General features: G+C 34.4%; 1 protein-coding gene across 8 annotated transcripts in view; it reads right to left on the reverse strand.

Moving 5' to 3' along the window:
* Window positions 1–438: 438 nt before the first annotated feature.
* The window catches only part of Pikfyve (phosphoinositide kinase, FYVE finger containing), a 92,630-nt gene continuing 73,401 nt past the window's right edge, over window positions 439–19,667 (reverse strand). For all 8 annotated transcript variants that reach the window (XM_005396961.2, XM_005396963.2, XM_013520755.1 and 5 more), the window contains 11 exons: window positions 17,931–18,026; window positions 16,016–16,099; window positions 15,110–15,207; window positions 13,088–13,252; window positions 11,119–11,178; window positions 9,728–9,904; window positions 7,249–7,352; window positions 6,151–6,279; window positions 4,804–5,065; window positions 4,175–4,249; window positions 439–3,636 (listed from right to left, as the gene is read on the reverse strand). In XM_005396961.2, the coding sequence (XP_005397018.1) occupies window positions 3,521–3,636; window positions 4,175–4,249; window positions 4,804–5,065; window positions 6,151–6,279; window positions 7,249–7,352; window positions 9,728–9,904; window positions 11,119–11,178; window positions 13,088–13,252; window positions 15,110–15,207; window positions 16,016–16,099; window positions 17,931–18,026 (1,366 nt within the window). In that variant the 3' untranslated portion in view covers window positions 439–3,520. The remainder of the gene's footprint in view (window positions 3,637–4,174; window positions 4,250–4,803; window positions 5,066–6,150; window positions 6,280–7,248; window positions 7,353–9,727; window positions 9,905–11,118; window positions 11,179–13,087; window positions 13,253–15,109; window positions 15,208–16,015; window positions 16,100–17,930; window positions 18,027–19,667) is intronic.

A 19,667-nucleotide genomic window follows, 5' to 3' on the forward strand; every position in this document is an offset into this window, starting at 1 on the left:
CAACGGCCAGACTTTTGGCTAAGGGACAAATAAAAATTTGAAATTATACTGTAATTGATACCACCCAGCCCATTAAATCCAGATATGCATCAGACACTCCCATGGGTGACCAGAACACCTGGACCCATCCCTTCCCCAAAATGTTTCTGTTTGAGAAGTCGAAGATAAGCCAAGGTTAATGATGTCAGCCATATACCCTTGCTATGTGTCCCACTTCCCTACTAAATCAATATTAGCTAAGAGGCTGAACTTGTAACCTTATTGGGTAATTGTAGTTTGACCCATGTTGTACCCATCTCATGGTTTTGCTCTATAAAACATCATTGGGAAAATGACCTTGGTAGCAACCCACTTGGGACCCCTCCCATCTCTCAGGAGCTATTCCTATTCCCCAATAAAGCTTTCCTACTCTTAAAAAAAAAAAAAAGAGTACATAAATTCTAGCTTATTGTAAGTCTTCTTTATTTATAGTACAAGTCTCTAAAAGGTCAAGGCAGTTGTTTCTTAAATAATAGGTCAGGTATATAAAACAGTTGGAACCGAAGTAAAGAAATATATACATTATTATACACTGAGTACTTTCAATATTGTTAATTAAGCTTTTCATATTAAATTAATAGGCTAATATGATTTACAATGTTATTTCTCTAGTTTAAAATTCAACCTGTCAAAAGACATAATGTACATTTTTTTTACAAAACTGAAAGCAGTATTACTAAAACTGCTCATGATTGTAGTTTTTAATTTTCTATAATACACTGCACCCATGTTATGAAAACAAACAAAAAAGGCATTGCACGAAAAGTTCTGAATACTGCATAAGTCGGTGTGTTAACATTTAAGGAATAATAAATAGCCTGATGTTTCACCATCAGGCTCATTCAGAATAGTTTCCACCCATCAAGCTAAGCCAACTTTCTACAAGTAGATTACTTTCCTTGACAGTTTTATAAAAGCCCACTGCTAATGGGTAAAACGCAAAAAAAAGTTGATGGCCACAAAGCCATCATAAAAGCTGATGCCAATATGACCCTACAATTTACAATACTCAGTAAAAGCCTAAGCTAGAAAACCACTCACTGCTGAATCAGGAAAAAAATTATAAAGACATTCTGTAGGAAATTTTGAGTATCTACAAATTTAAAGCATGTATAGGCTACAAAAGAGCTTACAACAGCTTATTCTCCTTTTTCTTAGGCTGAGATAAAAAAAGTACATCCTGTCTTATTTTTAAAACAAGTTTTCATGGCATCAAAAAGTTTCACACTTACAAATAAGATCTTTATACAAAGCAACATATTGACAGTTTTCTCGTGCTACTATTTTCAGAACTCATATTGTAATTTACAGAAACAAGTATTTAAGTTTTCATCTTCATTCCTAACTTACTAGCATTCATATTCTCTAGGTCTTGAAAGAGAATTCAAGAGAATAGTCATTCAATGCTTACACTGAGTAGCATGGTATTTGAAACACCTTATATGTAAGTAGTGACCTAAACAAAGATTAAACTTTTATATTTGTTCTTCAATAATTCAGCCCAGGTATTAATTTTAAAAGGACAGATGACCCTTGAAAAGCAGCAACTCTTGTGGTAGAATGCTAAACAACAAAATTATGAAAGAGGCAGCAGACTCTAAAAAATTATTTTTCAAGTAATGGGCAAGGGTAAAAGAAATCAACAAACCATATTACTGTCAGGAACTACTCTCCTGGAGCTTTCCAATTATGTACAGGACACTGAAACTACAAAGAAACCACCTGATTATAGCTGTGGGTAGGGAGACACTTTCTACTTCTACAGGAGATGAAGAGGATAAGTAACTCTAAGGATCCTGACAGAAAAAACGAGACAAACAACAGTGTTGGCATTTCAATTCAGACACAATATCCGTTGTTCCTAGGCATGTAAAGGTTAACAATGTTCTACCCATCTTTCACCGCTAGTCTTTGACATCAAAACTAAATTCAGTGTTCTGTGTACCTTCAAAAGCCACGTGAGGGGAGAGGGGGCAATCAGATCCATCTTAACTTGTTGGTCAATGTGCCTTAGTACAAAATTAACCATGTTTTTAATAAGTAACACATACCAAAACACTGCCTTCGTTCTTTAAAGCAAACTTCTGAAAATGTGTCATGTACTTACTATGCTGTATAACTAAACACATCCAACTTTTTGTTGTTGTTGTTGTTTTTTTCCAGTACCGGGAATCGAACTCACGACCTCACGCTTGCCAAGCAGGCACTGTGTCGCTGAGCTAAATCCCCAGCCCCTCCAACTCCTTTTTAAAGTAGTTGAAAATTAACATGCTATTCTTAGAAGTCAGAAAGAGTAGAATCCTTAAAACTATGATTCTCCAAAGTCAGTCTTGTCACAGAAAGAACCCAAGAGGAAATACTGTAAGGCTACAGTAGCATTTCCTCAAATTCAGTACTTCTTGCTAAGCACCTTCTAAAGCAAGCACAATTGCTGACTATTAAATAAGAAGTTCCTTACTATGAGTAACTCTCTCAGCAGGTCTCAGCAGCAGAACTGGTCTGGAAAGAAATTAGAAAGCAGGACTTCCATGTTGGAAACAAATGCCACTTCAATTGGTTATACTGAAAGGTATCTTACCCTTGTAAAAAAAATTAATCTAGTGCTTCCTTCTCACCCAATTTCTTGGGTTGGGTCTAGTTTATTTTTATATCAGAATTCTTTATTAATAATTCTTCCTTTAAGGATCTGGTGATTGCAGACTTAATTACTAATGCATCATTTACTATGTTTTCCTGAAAAGGAGAGGGGAAACCTAGAATACGAGCATATGTAGAGACATAACTGCATAAGAGTTTTAAGCTTTAAAATGCTGCAAAAAGGGGGGAGAGTAATGGATCTAGCTTCTTGTACCCACAGAGAAGACAGAATTTTGAAACATTAAACATACTAAAAAACAACAGGATTCCCAATTTAAGTTAAATTATTCAATAAAACAATAAATGCCAACCTGTTTAACTGGCCAATAGATTAAATGTTTAAATCTGAATGTTTCTAAAAGATTCAGAAATCCTATTAAAAGGTAACACTAAATTATTACATATGCACCACAAAACAAATTTAACAGCCCTCAAATGCTTTAAGTGAAAACAATGTCTCAAACATGAAGCCAGGAAATAATGTATGAAGCAATCTATTAGATATGTATACTTTTCTTCTCCGAACACTTTAATTGGCAAATATGATATCATATGTCTACTCAACTCTAACCTTAACCCTCTGAAATGGATCTGTATTTTCAGCCTAATTGGGAAAATGTTCACGCAACTTTCCAGTCTACAGAGAGCTAATTCACAGGTCTCTAAAACAAAAGTACAAATCCATGGAGTTTTTTACCCTTCAGTTATGGACAGTCTTTAAAGAACCACAGAAATGAAAAGTCTTTTCCACACAGTGGTGAATGTGATGAAGAGATAAAATTATTTTTGGTCCTTGTTCTTGCCCTCTTTCCTTCACAGTCCATTTCGAAATATACGCTTGACTTCAGCAACTAAGATCCAGTCCTGTCCAGTGGTCTGGTACCATAAGGAAATACTTGTCCATTGCTTCACAAAACCTAGTCCTATACAACTCTGGAGAGACTACAGTTGGCATTTTACCTAAAATTATGAAAAACAAAAGGGAGAAAGCTGTTATATATGTAACTTACTAGGCAACAAACTTTAACTGTATGTTTCTTCATATAAACTACATAAAGATACACACACCACAGCAGTCTAGTGCAGGGGTATCTGCTCTACCCCCTGCCCTGGACAGGATCCTCCCTGGTACCAATTTTTATGTCAAAAGATGAGCTACTGCCTAGAGATAAGAGATGTGTAAAGGCACAACTGAAGCGAGCAGTGCTTATTAGAGAACTTAGACGATATCAAGTATTAATCTACAGCAACCTCTTATTCAGAACCTCTGATTTTTTTCTTCTAACTTCTTACTTGGGGAACTGGCATTCTAACACAAATTTAAACCCTATATTTCCCTATGTACACAATTCTCCTCATTATTTGGCTACTCTGGAAATAAAATCAAGACAAGTACATGACTTTCAGAATTAAAAAACAGTATTTACTTTTCAAATTTTAATTGATAATGGGATATGAGAATAGTTTAATTACTAAGCAAAATAAAAATTCTGCTCACCTTGTCCTCCTAAAATTCCTGTTGATTTCACAACCATCTCAAGCTTTTTATCCCACGTAAATGTTCGAATATAATCTGGGGATGGAAAGATACAGGCAAAATTAGCAGTACAGCTATGTTAATAAATATAGGCAAATGACAATAGCAATGACTATTACTACTATTTCTACTTTTTGCCAAGCGCTGGCTGACAATATGCCAGGTGCTATTGTAAGCATTTTGCCCACATTAATTTTTTGTTCACCACAATGACAGAGGCCCTCATTTTTAGATGATTTTTAAAATTTACATTGATACCTGGTTCACGCACTTAATCACGCACATATCACAAACAGAACTGGACAAGAACAGAATGAAATTTCTCAATAAGGTCAACACTGAACCTAACCACTGAATTTGATTTGGTTCTCATCCAGTCTGGTTTGTGACCTGAGGTACCGCTGTATATATTTTTGGTAAAGATAATGAAACTAGAAATAAACAGAATAGAAAGGATTAGAATAGAAAACTATTTTTGAAATTCCTAATGAAAGTTTGTGAAAATATCCAACGTCAGGTTCAACAGAATTGTAAAGACTGTACTCTAGGTTTAATAATAGACTGCAAGTAGTGTACACCTATTAACTTACCTATAATTCCAACTACCAGCTCATTGCTAGTATCATCTCGCCCAACCAGTAAAGAATAATCAATAATGAGGTGGCTAGAAAGGAAATGAGAGTCACTATGGATGGCGGTCCTCAGCACAGCCTTGGAATGTGAACGAATATACAGGGGGTTGTCTCGAACCATCTTTAGAAGATTTTCATCCAGCAGGACTACATCACAACTCTCTTTCCCTGTGTCCGTTTTCACATTTCGATTCCTAAGTGAGCCCTTCAAATCAAAAACCTAGGGAAAGAATATTCTTTGTTATTTGTGTGTTAGTTGTCACACTAATTAGTGTAATTAAAAAGGCAAAAAGACTTCTTAGTCTATTATATCATAAATTTTATAAGAACTCATTAAATGTATGATAATATAAGTATCATATGAAATTAATACCAAAATACTCAATTACTAAAACATTTTAGGAACACTCTGGTCAAGTTAACTTTAGGATACATCAACAAGTAACTACAAAAATTTAACATTAGATCATACAGCATAAAGAAAAGATGCAAACAGTCTTAAAAACTTAAAGTTTTGATACTAAAACTGCTCAATTATTTATATTTATGGCAATGTAGAATTAACAGCATAACTTTACAAATATTTAAGTGGTAGGGAAAGAAGCGAATTCAAAGACCACAGAACTTGAGGACCAGTAGTAGGCTCACAGTGTAGTTCTGCAGACCAGGGCTGGCCACCTACTCCAAGCTCATGATGATGGTAAGGAGCCAGTGCCAGGATGAGAATCAATCAGATCATTAAGCACACTGTTTAGTTCAGCTAATGTTTCCCTCATACAAAGATAGTCTCAGTAAAGAAAGAGCACTGGATTAGTCAGGCACAGTCTTCGCAACTCTGTACAGGTTGGGAACAGCTCAAGGATCAGGAACACGAAAATTATTGTTCAAGAATAACCTAGACCACCCTTGAGTCAAAATTAGCTGTGTGACTGATACACTGCGAAGAGCACAGTTCTGGAATAATCTAGACCACCCTGGGGTCCGAAACAGCTATGTGACCCTGGTAAAGCACTTCATTTCTCTGAATCTCAGTTAATTTACTTTTAAAATTGAGATAGCAGAACTACCCTCTTATTCTACCAATTATATTATTTTAAAGTAATGGATATATTAAATTTTAGGACTAGCCCATAACATTAACTTACCTTTACTCTTTCTTCAATAAGTCGAAAATTAAATCTCACCCGGTAGCCAAAGTTTAATGTTAACTATATAGCGAGATGTAACTCAGATTCATTACCTCCAAAAACTCAAAGTACAAAGGGTCCCAAGAAATGAACATTTCACATAGTCCAACATGCTTACCTGTGCCATCTTTCTCCCATAGAAAAGATTTTCCATGACAAGGAGGTCTAACTTCTTCTCGGTATTGTTCTGAGAGTTCTTATAACCAATTCTGTAAACTCCAAGAATTTTGGCCAAGGCAGTGGGCCTCTATCAGGAAAAAAATCAAAGTAAACCTTTATCAAAAGGGATTATTTATAATCTGATATCAATTTTATGTTATATGGATTATCCATGTAATAAAAAAAAAACCATGATTTACTATTGATATAACCAGCCAGGGTATCTTGAAAGAAATTCAAACCCTTGAATTTCACAAATACAGTGGCAAGGCCAACAGAAATGTTAATTAGGTCCTTAACATTCTCCATGGGGACAACCCTTCACAGGTTAGTAAAATTTAAAAACTTCTATTATGACATATAATTTTCTCCAGTAACATTCCATAGACCATAACTTTAAGAACATCTATACAACTCCTTCATAATCTTATGTAGTGGGGGTCATCACTCAGTAAGTGGGCAAATGTGAGCCACTGGTCCCTCTTTTTCTAGCTAAAGGAGACATCACATTTCTTATTATGTTTCCAATTTCTGAGCAAAATTAAAAATTACTAAATGTGTAGCTAATTTTATCCAGTTTAAACATTAATTAGGGCTTTACCATATATTAAAAGCAACTTGGGGCTGGGGATATAGCTCAGTCACACAGTGCCTGCCTGGCAAGGGTGAGGTCCTGAGTTTTGAGTCCCAGTTCCAAAAAAAAAGCAACTTTTTTGGTGCAACTTTTTTTAAAGGTGCAGTCCCTTAAATCATTTTGCTTTCAGAGGGTATAGAGAATAAAATGTGAAACACAAATGGTCACAATATTCTATAAGGTTTAAGAACTTGGCCTTCTATTTTCAGATCACCTGACTTCAAGATCACCTGATTCACACTGGAAATGGCTAGAGAAACAGAGTTTGAAACCTCTGCATTCTATCAAACCTCAACAGTACAACAGAGATCCACTCATGTTCTGTTCATATCTTGCCACAGGAAAAACTGCCATTTTATCTAACCCTTGGGATATGAAAGAACTCAGTAAACTCTAATTATAGACCAAGATCTGGGATTCTACCTTTTGTTGAACAGCATTTGTAATATAATTGAAGTAGTGTGGTGCAAAGTCAAGGAAAGACTGGACTTCCAGACGAGGCATTTGCTTCAAAATGAATCTATCATCTAAAAGGCAGAAATTTCATGTGTTTAGTCAATCACAAAACAGAATGTCATCTGCAATAAATTATTCCAAATATCCCAAATCATTTTCTTGTTTTACGGTTTTAGAAGGTATTTTCTGATGTCACAGTGAAAATTCTGATCAGAACCCAATTCTTACACAGTTGAAGGGCTAGAAAGGATCCTGAGGATTTACACAACCAAGAGCCCTATACTTCTGACAGTACCACATCTAAATTCATTGGTACATGACCTACCTTTTAGAAGTACCAAATAAAATTTCATAAACTTCTTTGTTAACAACACATTAAGTTGTAGAAGTTCTAATTGAGCAATAGACTCCTGGTGCAGTCCCTTAAATCATTTTGCTTTCAGTGGGTATAGAGAATAAAATGTGAAACACAAATGGTCACAATATTCTATAAGGTTTAAGGACTTGGCCTTCTATTTTCAGATTAAATAATTCTAACTTTCTCTCATCAGCACTAAGACACCCTTTCAAGTTTTGTAGAAGTTTTCTTTTTACATGTGGAGAACTCAGAACTAGAGAGAGTTTAGTGAAGACTTGATCAATGCCTGAATCTCATTATAAACATATATATATATATATATATATATATATATTTAGGCTACTCCATTTTTATTCCTTTAAATATCTTACTCCATCCTCTCAAGAATAAAAAAAGCCACGTATGGTGGCATACATCTATAATCCCAGCACTCGGGAGGCTAAGGCAGGAGGATCATTGTAAGCTCAAGGCCAGCGTGGGCTACATAGAAAATTCAAGGCAAGTCTGAACCACATGGTGAGACTTTGTCTCAAAAAAAAAAAAAATTGACAAAGGGGCCAAACATGTTCACTAGAAGGAAGATAGCATCTTTAATAAATGGTACTGGGAAAACTGGCTTTCTACATGCCAAAGACTAGAACTAGACCCATGTCTATCACCATGCACTACAGTCAAAATGAAACAAAAATCTAAATATTAAAACAGAAACACTAAGTCTACTGAAAGAGAAAGCAGGTAGAACTCCTGAAGACATAGGTGTAAGCAGAGAGCTCATGAACAAACCCCAAAATGCATGGGAAATACTTCAAAAACTCAACAACTGGGATTTCATCTTATTTAAAAGCTTCAGCATATCAAAAGAAATCACTAACAGAGCGAAAAGACAAGCCATAGATTGGGAAAACATTTTAGCCAATTGTCCCTCAGACAAAGGACTTCTATCTAGAACATATAAAGAACTGAAAATAATTAGATCCCCAAATTCAAAGATCCAATCCAAAACTGGGCATCTGAGATGAAGACACACTTTTCAGATGAAAAAATACAAATGCCAAATACATAAATGAAAAATGTTCAACATCATTGGTCACTTGAGAGATGCAAATTAAAACAACACTGAGATTCCATCTCACCCCAGAAAGAATGGCTATTATCAAGAAATCAACCAATAACAAATGCTGGAGGGGCTGTGGGGAAATAGGAACACTTCTCTGCAGTTTGTGGGAGTGCAGACTGGTGCAACCATTATGGAAATCAGTCTGGAGATTCCTCAAAAAGCTAGGATTAGAAGTTCCATTTGACCCAACTATTCTCCTTCTAGATATCTTTCCAGAAGAATTAAGAATATCACACCACAGCGATATATGTGCACCTATGTTTATAGTAGCACAATTTGTAATAGCTGAGTCTTGGAAACAACCCAAATGCCCATCAACTGAGAAATGGATAAAAAAGATGTGGCCTTTTTATACAATGGGGTACTACTTGGCCATTATAAAGGATAAACTTGAGACTTTTATAGGTAAATGGATGTAACTTGAGACCATACTCTTAAGTGACATAAATCAGACTCACAGACACATGTGAGACACCCTATTGTCCCCTGGTTGAGAAACTGAAAGAATAAATAAGGTCTAAAATGTACAACAAATACTGTGAAATGGAAAGTAATTAACCAAAAGGAAAAAGGAAGTAGGATGGGGGAAAGGGTAAAAGGAAGGAAGGAAGGAAGGAAGGAAGGAAGGAAGGAAGGAAGGAAGGAAGGAAGGAAGTGCTAGCTATACTACCAGTGTCTCTTAGTTCACTGAAAAGGAAGGTTTGTGCTGATATGGATTGCAGAATTTTTTATTCTCTGAGTAACTACTTTAAAGATAAGAATATGCAATGTATTAACTATTGTTATTCTATTTTCTTGTTATGAAATTTTGTTCTACTTTTTTTCTATAAAAGAATTAAAATTAAAATTAAAAAATCAGAAAACTTGGTTTTCCAACAGACAATAATGAAGTACCTCAGTTCAACTGAGTCACACGTTATCTCAGAGGAAAGATGGAGACTGCTCCATCAGTACAGGACGAAAAATCATACCTTCTGTTGCATAGAAGGCAGCGCCCGACTTGCCCCCTCGGGCCTGCCAAGGTGATGAGTGGGAAAGGGAACGGATAAAGTCTTCCTCGCTGCTGCCCAGAATCACTTCACGCATCTTATGAAACTCCCCCGCATAGTAGAGCCGACAGTAAAACTTGGCATTAGCATCAGAAAATTCTATAAACAAAAGTTTAAATTTAAAAAAGCTTCTATGAATTACAAAATAACTTTTCCTCCTTCATGCCCAGTACAACCGTGCAGGCTGCTCTATGTCAGCATGTTTCAAGTTAAGTTTAAATACTGGGGGCTGGGCATTTAGCTCAGCAGCACAGAGCCTGCCTGGCAAGCACAAGGTTGTGAGTTTGATTCCTGGTACAGGAAGAAAAACAAAACAAAACAGAACAAAACAAAAAGTCTAAATATTGTACCTGTTTATCACAATTCTTTAAAGCATCTTTCAGCAACAATAACAGAACACTACATGACCCTCCTTCATATTTTCCAAAAAACTTCGAACATAAAATAAGATCCAGTTGTAATGTCCCATTGATTATTGTATTTTTGGCTTTATAATTTTATAGTGATTGTACTGAACACCTTATATTCTTTCTACAATGATTTTTATTATATATATGTTCTCTTGGAATAAACAGATTGCACTCAAGATATCTACCAACTTGCTCTAACGTAATAAAAGGAAAAATGGAATCATGAACCTTTAACAGGTAAATAGCAGACCCCTGCTTTCCATGTTAATAAAGTGCCTTTCTCCCAAGAAGGACCAAAAGGTTAAGAGAACTATCACATTTCTCCTTAGCCTAAAGTAAGCTTTTCAGTTTGGTAATTTGCACTATTCTGTCACCTGAGCTGTTCCTCATCTTCAAAAATATGCAATGTTTCACAAATTTGTGTGTCATTCTTGTGTAAGGGACACTCCACTCCATATCATTCACTATATCATGCCACTTTTAATGTATGTGCTCCCAAAACAAGCACCTTAATAAACATCTTACTGTTCATACTATCCCAGATAACAAATTTCTGGTATCCATATATACAATTTTACATGCTCATTAAGTTCTGTGGTTCTCAAACAAGAAAAGATTTAAAAATTCAAAATTAAAGCATAAATTTAATTTTAATTTAATTTAAAGTGTAATTTATAAATTTATAAGTTAAATTACAATTTTAATTATATTTATAGAATAAATTAAATTTCCTTATAAATCAAAAATGTATTTCACAAATTGAATTAGATTAAATAAAGCCTACATCAGGAAAGATTTAATATTCATTTCAAGAAATAGGATATTTTCTAGTATGAAGCTAGAAGTCTTAATAAGTTTGTTCATCTATTGCCCCATCCCCAAACAGATTTATTTCATACTTACGAAGTTCCACATGTGGATTTGTAAATTGTTTCTTTTGTGAATCTCCTCCATCTACTTCATCTAAAAGGTTTAATATCATTAGTAAAGTTTTAAATAATTATCAATTTACATTTCTTCCCCCTCATGAAACAACAAAAACAGTAAATGAACAATAAAATATCCTAGTAGTGTGCAGGGTGTTGAGGTCCATGTCTGTAATCCCAGCACCCAAGAGGCTGAAACAGAATTACCATGAGTTGAGTTCAAGACCAGCCAGGACTATATAGCAGGACCCTAACTCAAAAAAAAAAAGCACAGGGGGCAGGGATCACCCAGGAGCGTAGCTCAGTATGAAGGACCTAGATTCCTGAGTTCAATCCCCAGTACTTTAAAAAAAAGGGAATCCTAGTAAGTCATTATCAGGCAAGCATTAGATGTTTAAACTGTGTAAAGAATTATAACAGAAATGTGTTGTTTCTTAAGTATCAATTTTTAGGTTAAAAATACAGAATTCAGGTTAAATTAAGTATTAAGAATCCACTTAAATTTAACATTTAAGTGATTCTTATGATAGCAAACTCAGCCCTTACACTGAAGAACTTCCATGACTTCTTTAGCAGAGCTTGTAATTACTTTTCCCCACATGTACAGTAATGCTTCGCAATATAGTAGAATCTAATTTACAGAGTTACTTTTTTGTTTTTGATTTTCTGTCACCCTTCGTTACCACCCCGGTGAAGGAATTCAGGGTCTTCGCACTGAGCTACATTTCCAGACCTTTCTATTTTCTATCTTGAGACAGAGTCTCAGCTAACTAAGTTGCTCAGTCTGAGCCCAAACCTGTGATCCTTCTGCCTCAGACCTGCCAGGGTGCTGGGATTAACGGCCTGTGCCAATCGCTCGGGGAAGCTCAGAGATGTGTATGTGTGTTTGTCTGTGTTGTGACTGATCTTTCTGGCAAAACTACTGCCAGGCCCACTCTCTTGACTGCGGAATACTATACATTTCAATTATCTAAAAGAACAGATTGTTCCCTAAATTTCACAATTTTTTAAGCATAAAGATTTCAAAGGACACATTATAAACACCTAACACCCAAAAGCAACCCACAGAATACTAAAGATATTTTAATTACTAATTATAGGGGTTACCAAAAGACTTCTCTAAAGGGCCAGACACTAGGCAGTTTACTCAGTTACAACTACTCAACTTGCCCATATAACATGAAAGCAACAAGATAAGGATAAAATAAATGAGTGTTCCAGTGTGGCAATAAAACTTTATTTACAAAAATAGCCAGGTGTGGAGATGCACGCACATAATTGCAGCACTCAGGAGGCTGAGGTAGGAGAATCACTGCAAGTTTAAGGCCAGCCTGGGCTACAAAGTGAGCTCAGGCCAACCTGAACTGTAAGGCAAAAAGTCTCAAAACTGTCTCAAAGAGACAAAAAAAAAAAAAAAAAAGGTCAGCATAATCTGCCAAATACCTGTCTAAACGTATACTCAAACACAATCAAGTAGACATATTTTTAAAATATCAAAATGTAGGCCACAACCTCATCAAAATATCAAAAATAACAATGTTAAAATGAATATATAAGAAATCAATATAAAAAACAGCCACAATCTTATAGGCAGTGGAAAAGAAAACAAACATCTGGTATGCAAATGTAACAGAATGAAAATATTTGAATGGCTGTTACAAGTTCAATAGTGGGGCAATGCTTCATATATGTGACTTAACCCTGGAAGACACTGGTTTTACCATTTTACAAAAATGGAAAGTAACCACAGGCAGATTTCTGAGACTACCACATAGTAAATGAAAGCCACAAAATTTGAAACGAGGTGGAATTTCCAAATGCCATGGAGTAGAGGGAAGGCCCTGGATTTAATAGTAGATATTATCTATTAAGGTTATAAGAAACTAAGAAACTAAAATTAATTAATTAGTTAATTAATTAAAGCAAATATGGCCTACTTAACATACCTTGAGGTTCAATTCCTTGATTCTCTGTTCCCTCCTTGCCCATTTGCCCAACCTGGTAGTAAGCACTATCTGCTCCACGTAAAGTCTCTCTCTTCTGGGAAGAGAGGTCAGGGCTTTTCCCTGCTGTCCCTCTGAAGAAAGACAACACCCCAGAAGCTTTTTTGGCTAAAAACAAAAGGCAACAAATAAATTTTAACTACACATCACTGCAAATGGAAAATAAGGATTTTCAATTTTTTTTGTTGTCTAATAATACTGCAAAATACCAATAGTTTCATTTGCACAGACTACAGTGGTACCTTGGTTCACAAAGGCTTTGGTTTGCAAACATTTCAGTTTGCAAACCAAAGCATTTGGTAAAATTTGTTTTTTGTTCGCAAACTCTACATCAGGTGACAAAGTCGACTATGACCATCTTTCCCACACAAACACAAATGTGACCATCTTTTCCAAAATTGTGGAACAAATTAAGTTTGTGAACCAAGGTATCACGGTATTATCCCACATGTTATCAATGTTTTCGAGCAGCTAAGTGCCTTTATTATCAACAACATACTAGAAGGAAAGCAATGCTCAGCTAGTTGACTAACAAAAACGTGAGAAATTCTCTAGTAAGCCTTTCAACAATATCTTTCAAAAGCAACCTTAGGGTTGGGGATATCGCTCAGCAGCACAGTGCCTGCATGGCAAGTGCAAGGTCGTGAGTTCAATTCCCAGTACCCTGTTAAAAAAAAAGCCACCTTAATATCTTAAGCAACAAGATTAGATTACAGCTGAGTTCTTTATTATTATAATATAGCTAACTAAACTAACACAAAACAATTCCACAAGCTATAGAATTCAGAGTTAAAGGTAATATTTTGGCATCTTTTAGGCTCTTACATATAAACACAGGAAAATAGAAGAGTGTGATTTTAGCGTCTTTCAAAAAATAAACACCACAGTATTGCCAAGAATTTACTAAAGCTTACTTTTCACTTTTATTCCTAGTTCTGAGTTTCATTCAGCATATCATTAGTTTAGAAGTCTAACTTATGTAAGGCTAGCTATGTGTTGAATCCTAGAAAATAAATCATTTGTCTAAGTCAACCAAGACAATGCTCTCCAGCCTATATTGGCAGTTACTGTGTCTATGAGACTAGTTTTGACCAGTGAGACTGAAGGGATGCTCTGATTCCTAACAAAAAGAACAGGTGCAATGCACACCACCCTTCTTTCTGCCTCAAATATTCAAAGGGAATATTAATGACTACCAAGAAAAATGTATTAAAAAGGAACTATCCCTCTACTATCACAATGCTTAGCAGCTCAACCAACCAATGCCAACAACTGCTTATCTCCGGGCATAGTTCACAGAAAGCAAACCATCATTTGTTGAAGCCTTCACAATCAGTTGAACTTTCTGTTACTCGTATTAGAATGGATTCCTACCTGACCAAGTCAACAAAACCTGAGTTCTAATCCAGCTCCACAACACTGTAATGTTGACAAAGTCACTTAATCTAAATCTTTACATCCTTTCTAAAAATGGGGATGATAAATAATCCTTATCTGCTTATTGTAGGAATTAAACATAATCCTATAATATAAAACTATAACATATAAAGTTTTCTTTTCACAGTGTCAGTAATATTGTACAGTATAACTAAAACAAAAAATGTAAATTTCTATTATAATTCTTATTATAATCTGCCTCTAGGGAGGCAGATCCTTTTTACATACAGCAAGGAATTTCTAAAAGTTTCAAATTCAGTAATTTGAATTTAAATTTAAAATGAGAAACAAAGAAAAACAACAAGAATCTATGAAAGAGAATACTCAAAACCATTTAAATCCATATTGTTTCAAACACCAGATGTAGTAAAAACTCATCAGATGACTAATATATCACATTTTACAGACATTCAAATATTTGAAACTTTTTTTCAAATGGATATTTTGTAGCATATCTTACTATTTTTCTTCTTCAAACCATAATTACAAAGAAAACCATTATAAAAACTCCCCCATTTATAATCTTACTTGGCTGAGGTTCTGTGTCTGTTGTACGGCTCGCCTGTCCTCCACTGACTTCGGGCAGTCTAATAGGGCTACTACTCTTGGGCCTGTTGTCTAAAGTACTAAAAGGAAAAACAAAAGAACTGACTTCATTCAGATAGAATATAACAAGCACTCTTATTCTGTTACTCTATTCCCTCATCTAATCCTACCCATGACACCAGAAATCTGATTCACAATTTACACAAACACAGATTAGAACATGTAAGAAAGTCCTGAAATATCTACTGGACTTAAGAAAAACTAAGAAATTTTATAACAATAATTTTATGGAAAACACAAAACCAAAGGGTTTAATAATATCTTCCCCGAGTCTATATTAGAGGTTAAGTCAGTACCTACCTGTAAGTCAATTACAGAAAATATCAATTTCATTTTTCTCATTCTAGTAACAATGATTCAGACCGAATTTTTCCACCTTAGTTAAACCAGAAACGCTATCTCAGTAATAAGGAGCCTGTGATAATTTCTGTCTAAGCATCTAAAATATTCAACATACTAAAAAACTGGTTTGGGTACTTAACTATTTGGATCTTTAGTTAGTATGGAAAATTCACCAACACCTAAAATTATAAAACCAAACAGTAGTGTACTAATTTCACAAGTTACTAATTTTTAAATAAATACTTGTTTTACTTTTCAAAACTGATGGAAGTTTAAATCTCCAACATATATTAAATTATATGGCAACTGGCAGAAAACTACATCCAAGGGGTTATTGAAGGTCTTTTGCTATACTTGAATTTTGTTGTCTCAATTATGGGCTGAAACTTTTATACTGATAATATGCTATAAAAACACAGAAGAACAAGGATACAGAAAATGATGACATAAGTAAATGAAACGAGATTTTATTCAACCATGAATCACCTATTTGCGGGAAGGCCTTCTTCAGCACTGTTCCACAAAGTTGCTTTAGACAATTCTTCTAAGGCATTTCGGTATTCTTTACAACTTAAGAGTAAAAACAGATCGAAAAATGTTAAACATTAATCTCTTCTTCAAAAATACATCATAAGCTTTAGAGTAAGTTTTGCATTATAGAAACACAATTATTATAAATGTCCATAATTAAACAAATACATTTGGATTAACAAAAGTAGTCAAATAGAAGCATTGTAAGGAAGGTAATATCTTCATAGTAGATACAATAAAGGAACTTGAGAGTGTGTTTCTACTTAAAGATACTAAACTTCAGGAATAAAATTTTTCTTAATGTTCTACTAGTCAAAAAATATCTGACTGTTGAACTAGAAGGCTGGGAGTCATGCTTTAGATAAATTAAATCTCATGAAACGCAAGAGTCATGTAAGGGTATATTTTTGCTAAGACATTAAAAAAAAGATGACTGTGATAGAATCCTATACTTGCTTCCTAATAGTACCAAAAATTTTTGCTGATGTCTACTGGTTTATTGAAAGGAACACGTAATGCTTAAATTTTTTGACCAATTTGCATGCATATACCTAGTAATCTGGACAACTAATTTAAAGGCAACAATATGCAATATAATGACTATTGGTGAATTCCTCCCATCTTGTTTGGTGAAGCTCTGTATTGTTTCTAATTTTTTTTTAATCTCTTTAATTGTTTGATCAATCTTACATTCTTAGCTGCTTTTTTTTTTTTTTTTTTTGGTACCGGGGATCGAACTCACAACCTTGCACTTGCTAGGCAGGCGCTTATGCCACTGAGCTATATCACCAACCCCTAATCTTGCATTCTTACATCTGGTAATCTGAGAAACTTCGTTGAAGATAACAATATATAATATAACAACCACTGTTAATTCCTATCGGTTTGTTTGAAAGCCTGTATCATTTTTACTGTTTTTGTGTTGTTTTGTTTTTGTCTAAGTTGTTATTTTATTTTTTTATTCTTTAAAATTAAAAAAAATTTCACGTTGATACTGTTTTTACCCATTGATATATGACGACTAATCAATAAAATGAGAAGGAAATGCTATCTTCAAAAGACTGAAAGATAAAAATTTTTTAAATTATATTTAAAAAATAAATTATATTTCTAAAGGAAAATACTGCTCTCATTCAAATAGCAGACACTAATCTCCAAAAACACATATATATCTATTGTTTTATCATTGTATATCTCACACTTAATAATATTACATTTCATAGACATTCAACTATTTGGAGTTTTTTCAAATATTTGTTGAATAAATGAATACTTTGTAGCATATCTAAAATGAAAACCTGAAACTCTGAATGCCTGACAACAAAAAAAATTTTAAACACTTTAGATTTTCCTTAAATTAAGTTCAATTACTGCCAAGATTTTTATGACTAAAAAGCTAAAGACATACTATGTTACTACTTTAAAATGTGGTAACTCTTTAAAGACACAGGACAACTGTACAAATTAAATAGTCAAACATGTCCGTGGGGTTAGGTACAGGGATAGCATTCTTTAAGTAGGGAAATTTTACCTAGTGTGTTTGGGAAGCAGGACCAGCTCTGTATTAATAACTAAATCAAAGTAAGGGATACAAAGGTACAAATTATAATAGATAATGGTCACAACCTTGAGAATCCAAGGGTTAGGGAATAACTCATCTAACTCAGTGAGTGAGAGCTCGAGGGTCATGCCACACCCCATTATCTGGGTAAAGAGAAGGTTTCCAGGTATACAGAGAACAGATCATCAAGCCTAAAGAATAGATATTTAAATCATTTTCCTTCATGTTGAAAGATTCCCAAAGCAGGATGATAAATATACATAAAGAATACAGCTGTAACTATAGTGCAGAAAGTCCCACAAGTGATACCTGAGAGCAAAAGCAATGATGGAGCTGGGTTCCTTCTCACAAACCGCAATGGGCACCCGTTCGTGTTCATACATTAAATAGTGCTTATCTGGATCACTGCTCAAATTTTTCAAATAAATGAAATAAGTAAGAACAAAATTAGAAGAAAATCAAATATAAAATCAATTAATGCAAGTAAATCTTGGAATAATTTTAATTTAACTAAATAATATATAACAAGAATATAATTAAGCGTGCTAAAATGCATGCTGATGCTGAGAACATGAATCAAATCAATAAAAAGATATCAAGTTTTTGAAAGCAATTGAAAAATTATCAGAATTAGATTTCAAATCAGAAGGTTCCAGTCACTCCAAATAAAGCATTCCATACTGCCAAGATCTTGTCCATATTAATATCAAAAAGAATTTTCAATAAACAGAAATCTAAAATATTTTGTTCAACTATAAAATGTTAAAAAGGTCTTAGAGAAATCAGAGTCAACTATAAAATTTAGAGAAAGTCTTCTAGAAAATATGGAGATATAGTACTAATTCACCAATGAAGGACATAACACAAGCATTCTATTGTTATCACACAGGAACTCAATGGTGACTCCATTCCAACCCAATTTTTCTTCCCTAATTTACACTCTCACTGTTCTAGCACTGTTATGAGGCCTCATTCACTTTAATTAGGTGTACCTCATGTGCTAGGAATATAACACGAATTAAAAAACTGTTATAAACATCTCACATATATAGTGACAGGCATGGTAGAATTTACAAGATAGTGAAATAAAGAAATAAGTCTACAAATAAATATAATCACTTCCTGTGATGACTGCTATGAGAAAATTATGAGACAAATGCTTTGTTTCACCCAATGCACACACCCAAAATCATATGGTGAAACCCTATTTCCCAATGGTGTTAGGAAGTGGGGTGCTTGAGAAATAATTTAGGTCATGAGGGTGGAGACCTCATAAATGAGATTAGTGCCTTTATAAGAGGGATCTAAGTGAGCTCTTTCTACCATGTGAGGATACAGAGAGGATAACAATCTAAAACTTGGAAGAAGGTCCTCACAGAACCCAACCACGTTGATATTAGATTTCTGGTCCAAAGTAGAGAAAACAGGCCCTTTACAGACTAACACCATGTAACATGTCACACAATGTCCTATGAATATCTGCATGTCTTCTTCCCACAATCACGAGTTCCCAAGAAAGAGCAGGGATTTTTCCCTGAGTCTTACACTATACCTTGGTGCACTATTTACGATGACTATGTAAATATTAAGAAAAAACAAAAGCTCCTGTTAACACGTCTACCTACTGTAACAATAGCAGCATTCGACAGCCACACAGGTCAACTAGTACAAGAACAAATACAAGAACAACCTTTTCACAGTCAGCTTATATTCTGTCCTGGTCTAAGTGAGTCCAGCACAAAAAAGTTCATATAAAAACTTGCATGAATAATTGTACCTCACATTTACAGCCACAATGATACCAGGACCCAATGAATTACTGGGCCAATAAAATCCTCATATACAACTAGCAATATGTTTTTAAGATCATGAGATCGATACACATAGCATTGTATCTTCAAATTGTATTTACATATGTGTTTTGTAAGCAACTGTCTTTTTCAGTATAAATAATGCTAAGCACTGAACATTAATGCTTTCTTCATTCACTATCATATATAGTAATGATTACACATTCTACAAACTGCACATCAAAAAACATTTCTT

Source organism: Chinchilla lanigera, unplaced genomic scaffold (assembly GCF_000276665.1).
Source record: "Chinchilla lanigera isolate Chin_1 unplaced genomic scaffold, ChiLan1.0 scaffold00056, whole genome shotgun sequence".
Taxonomy (NCBI): domain Eukaryota; kingdom Metazoa; phylum Chordata; class Mammalia; order Rodentia; family Chinchillidae; genus Chinchilla; species Chinchilla lanigera.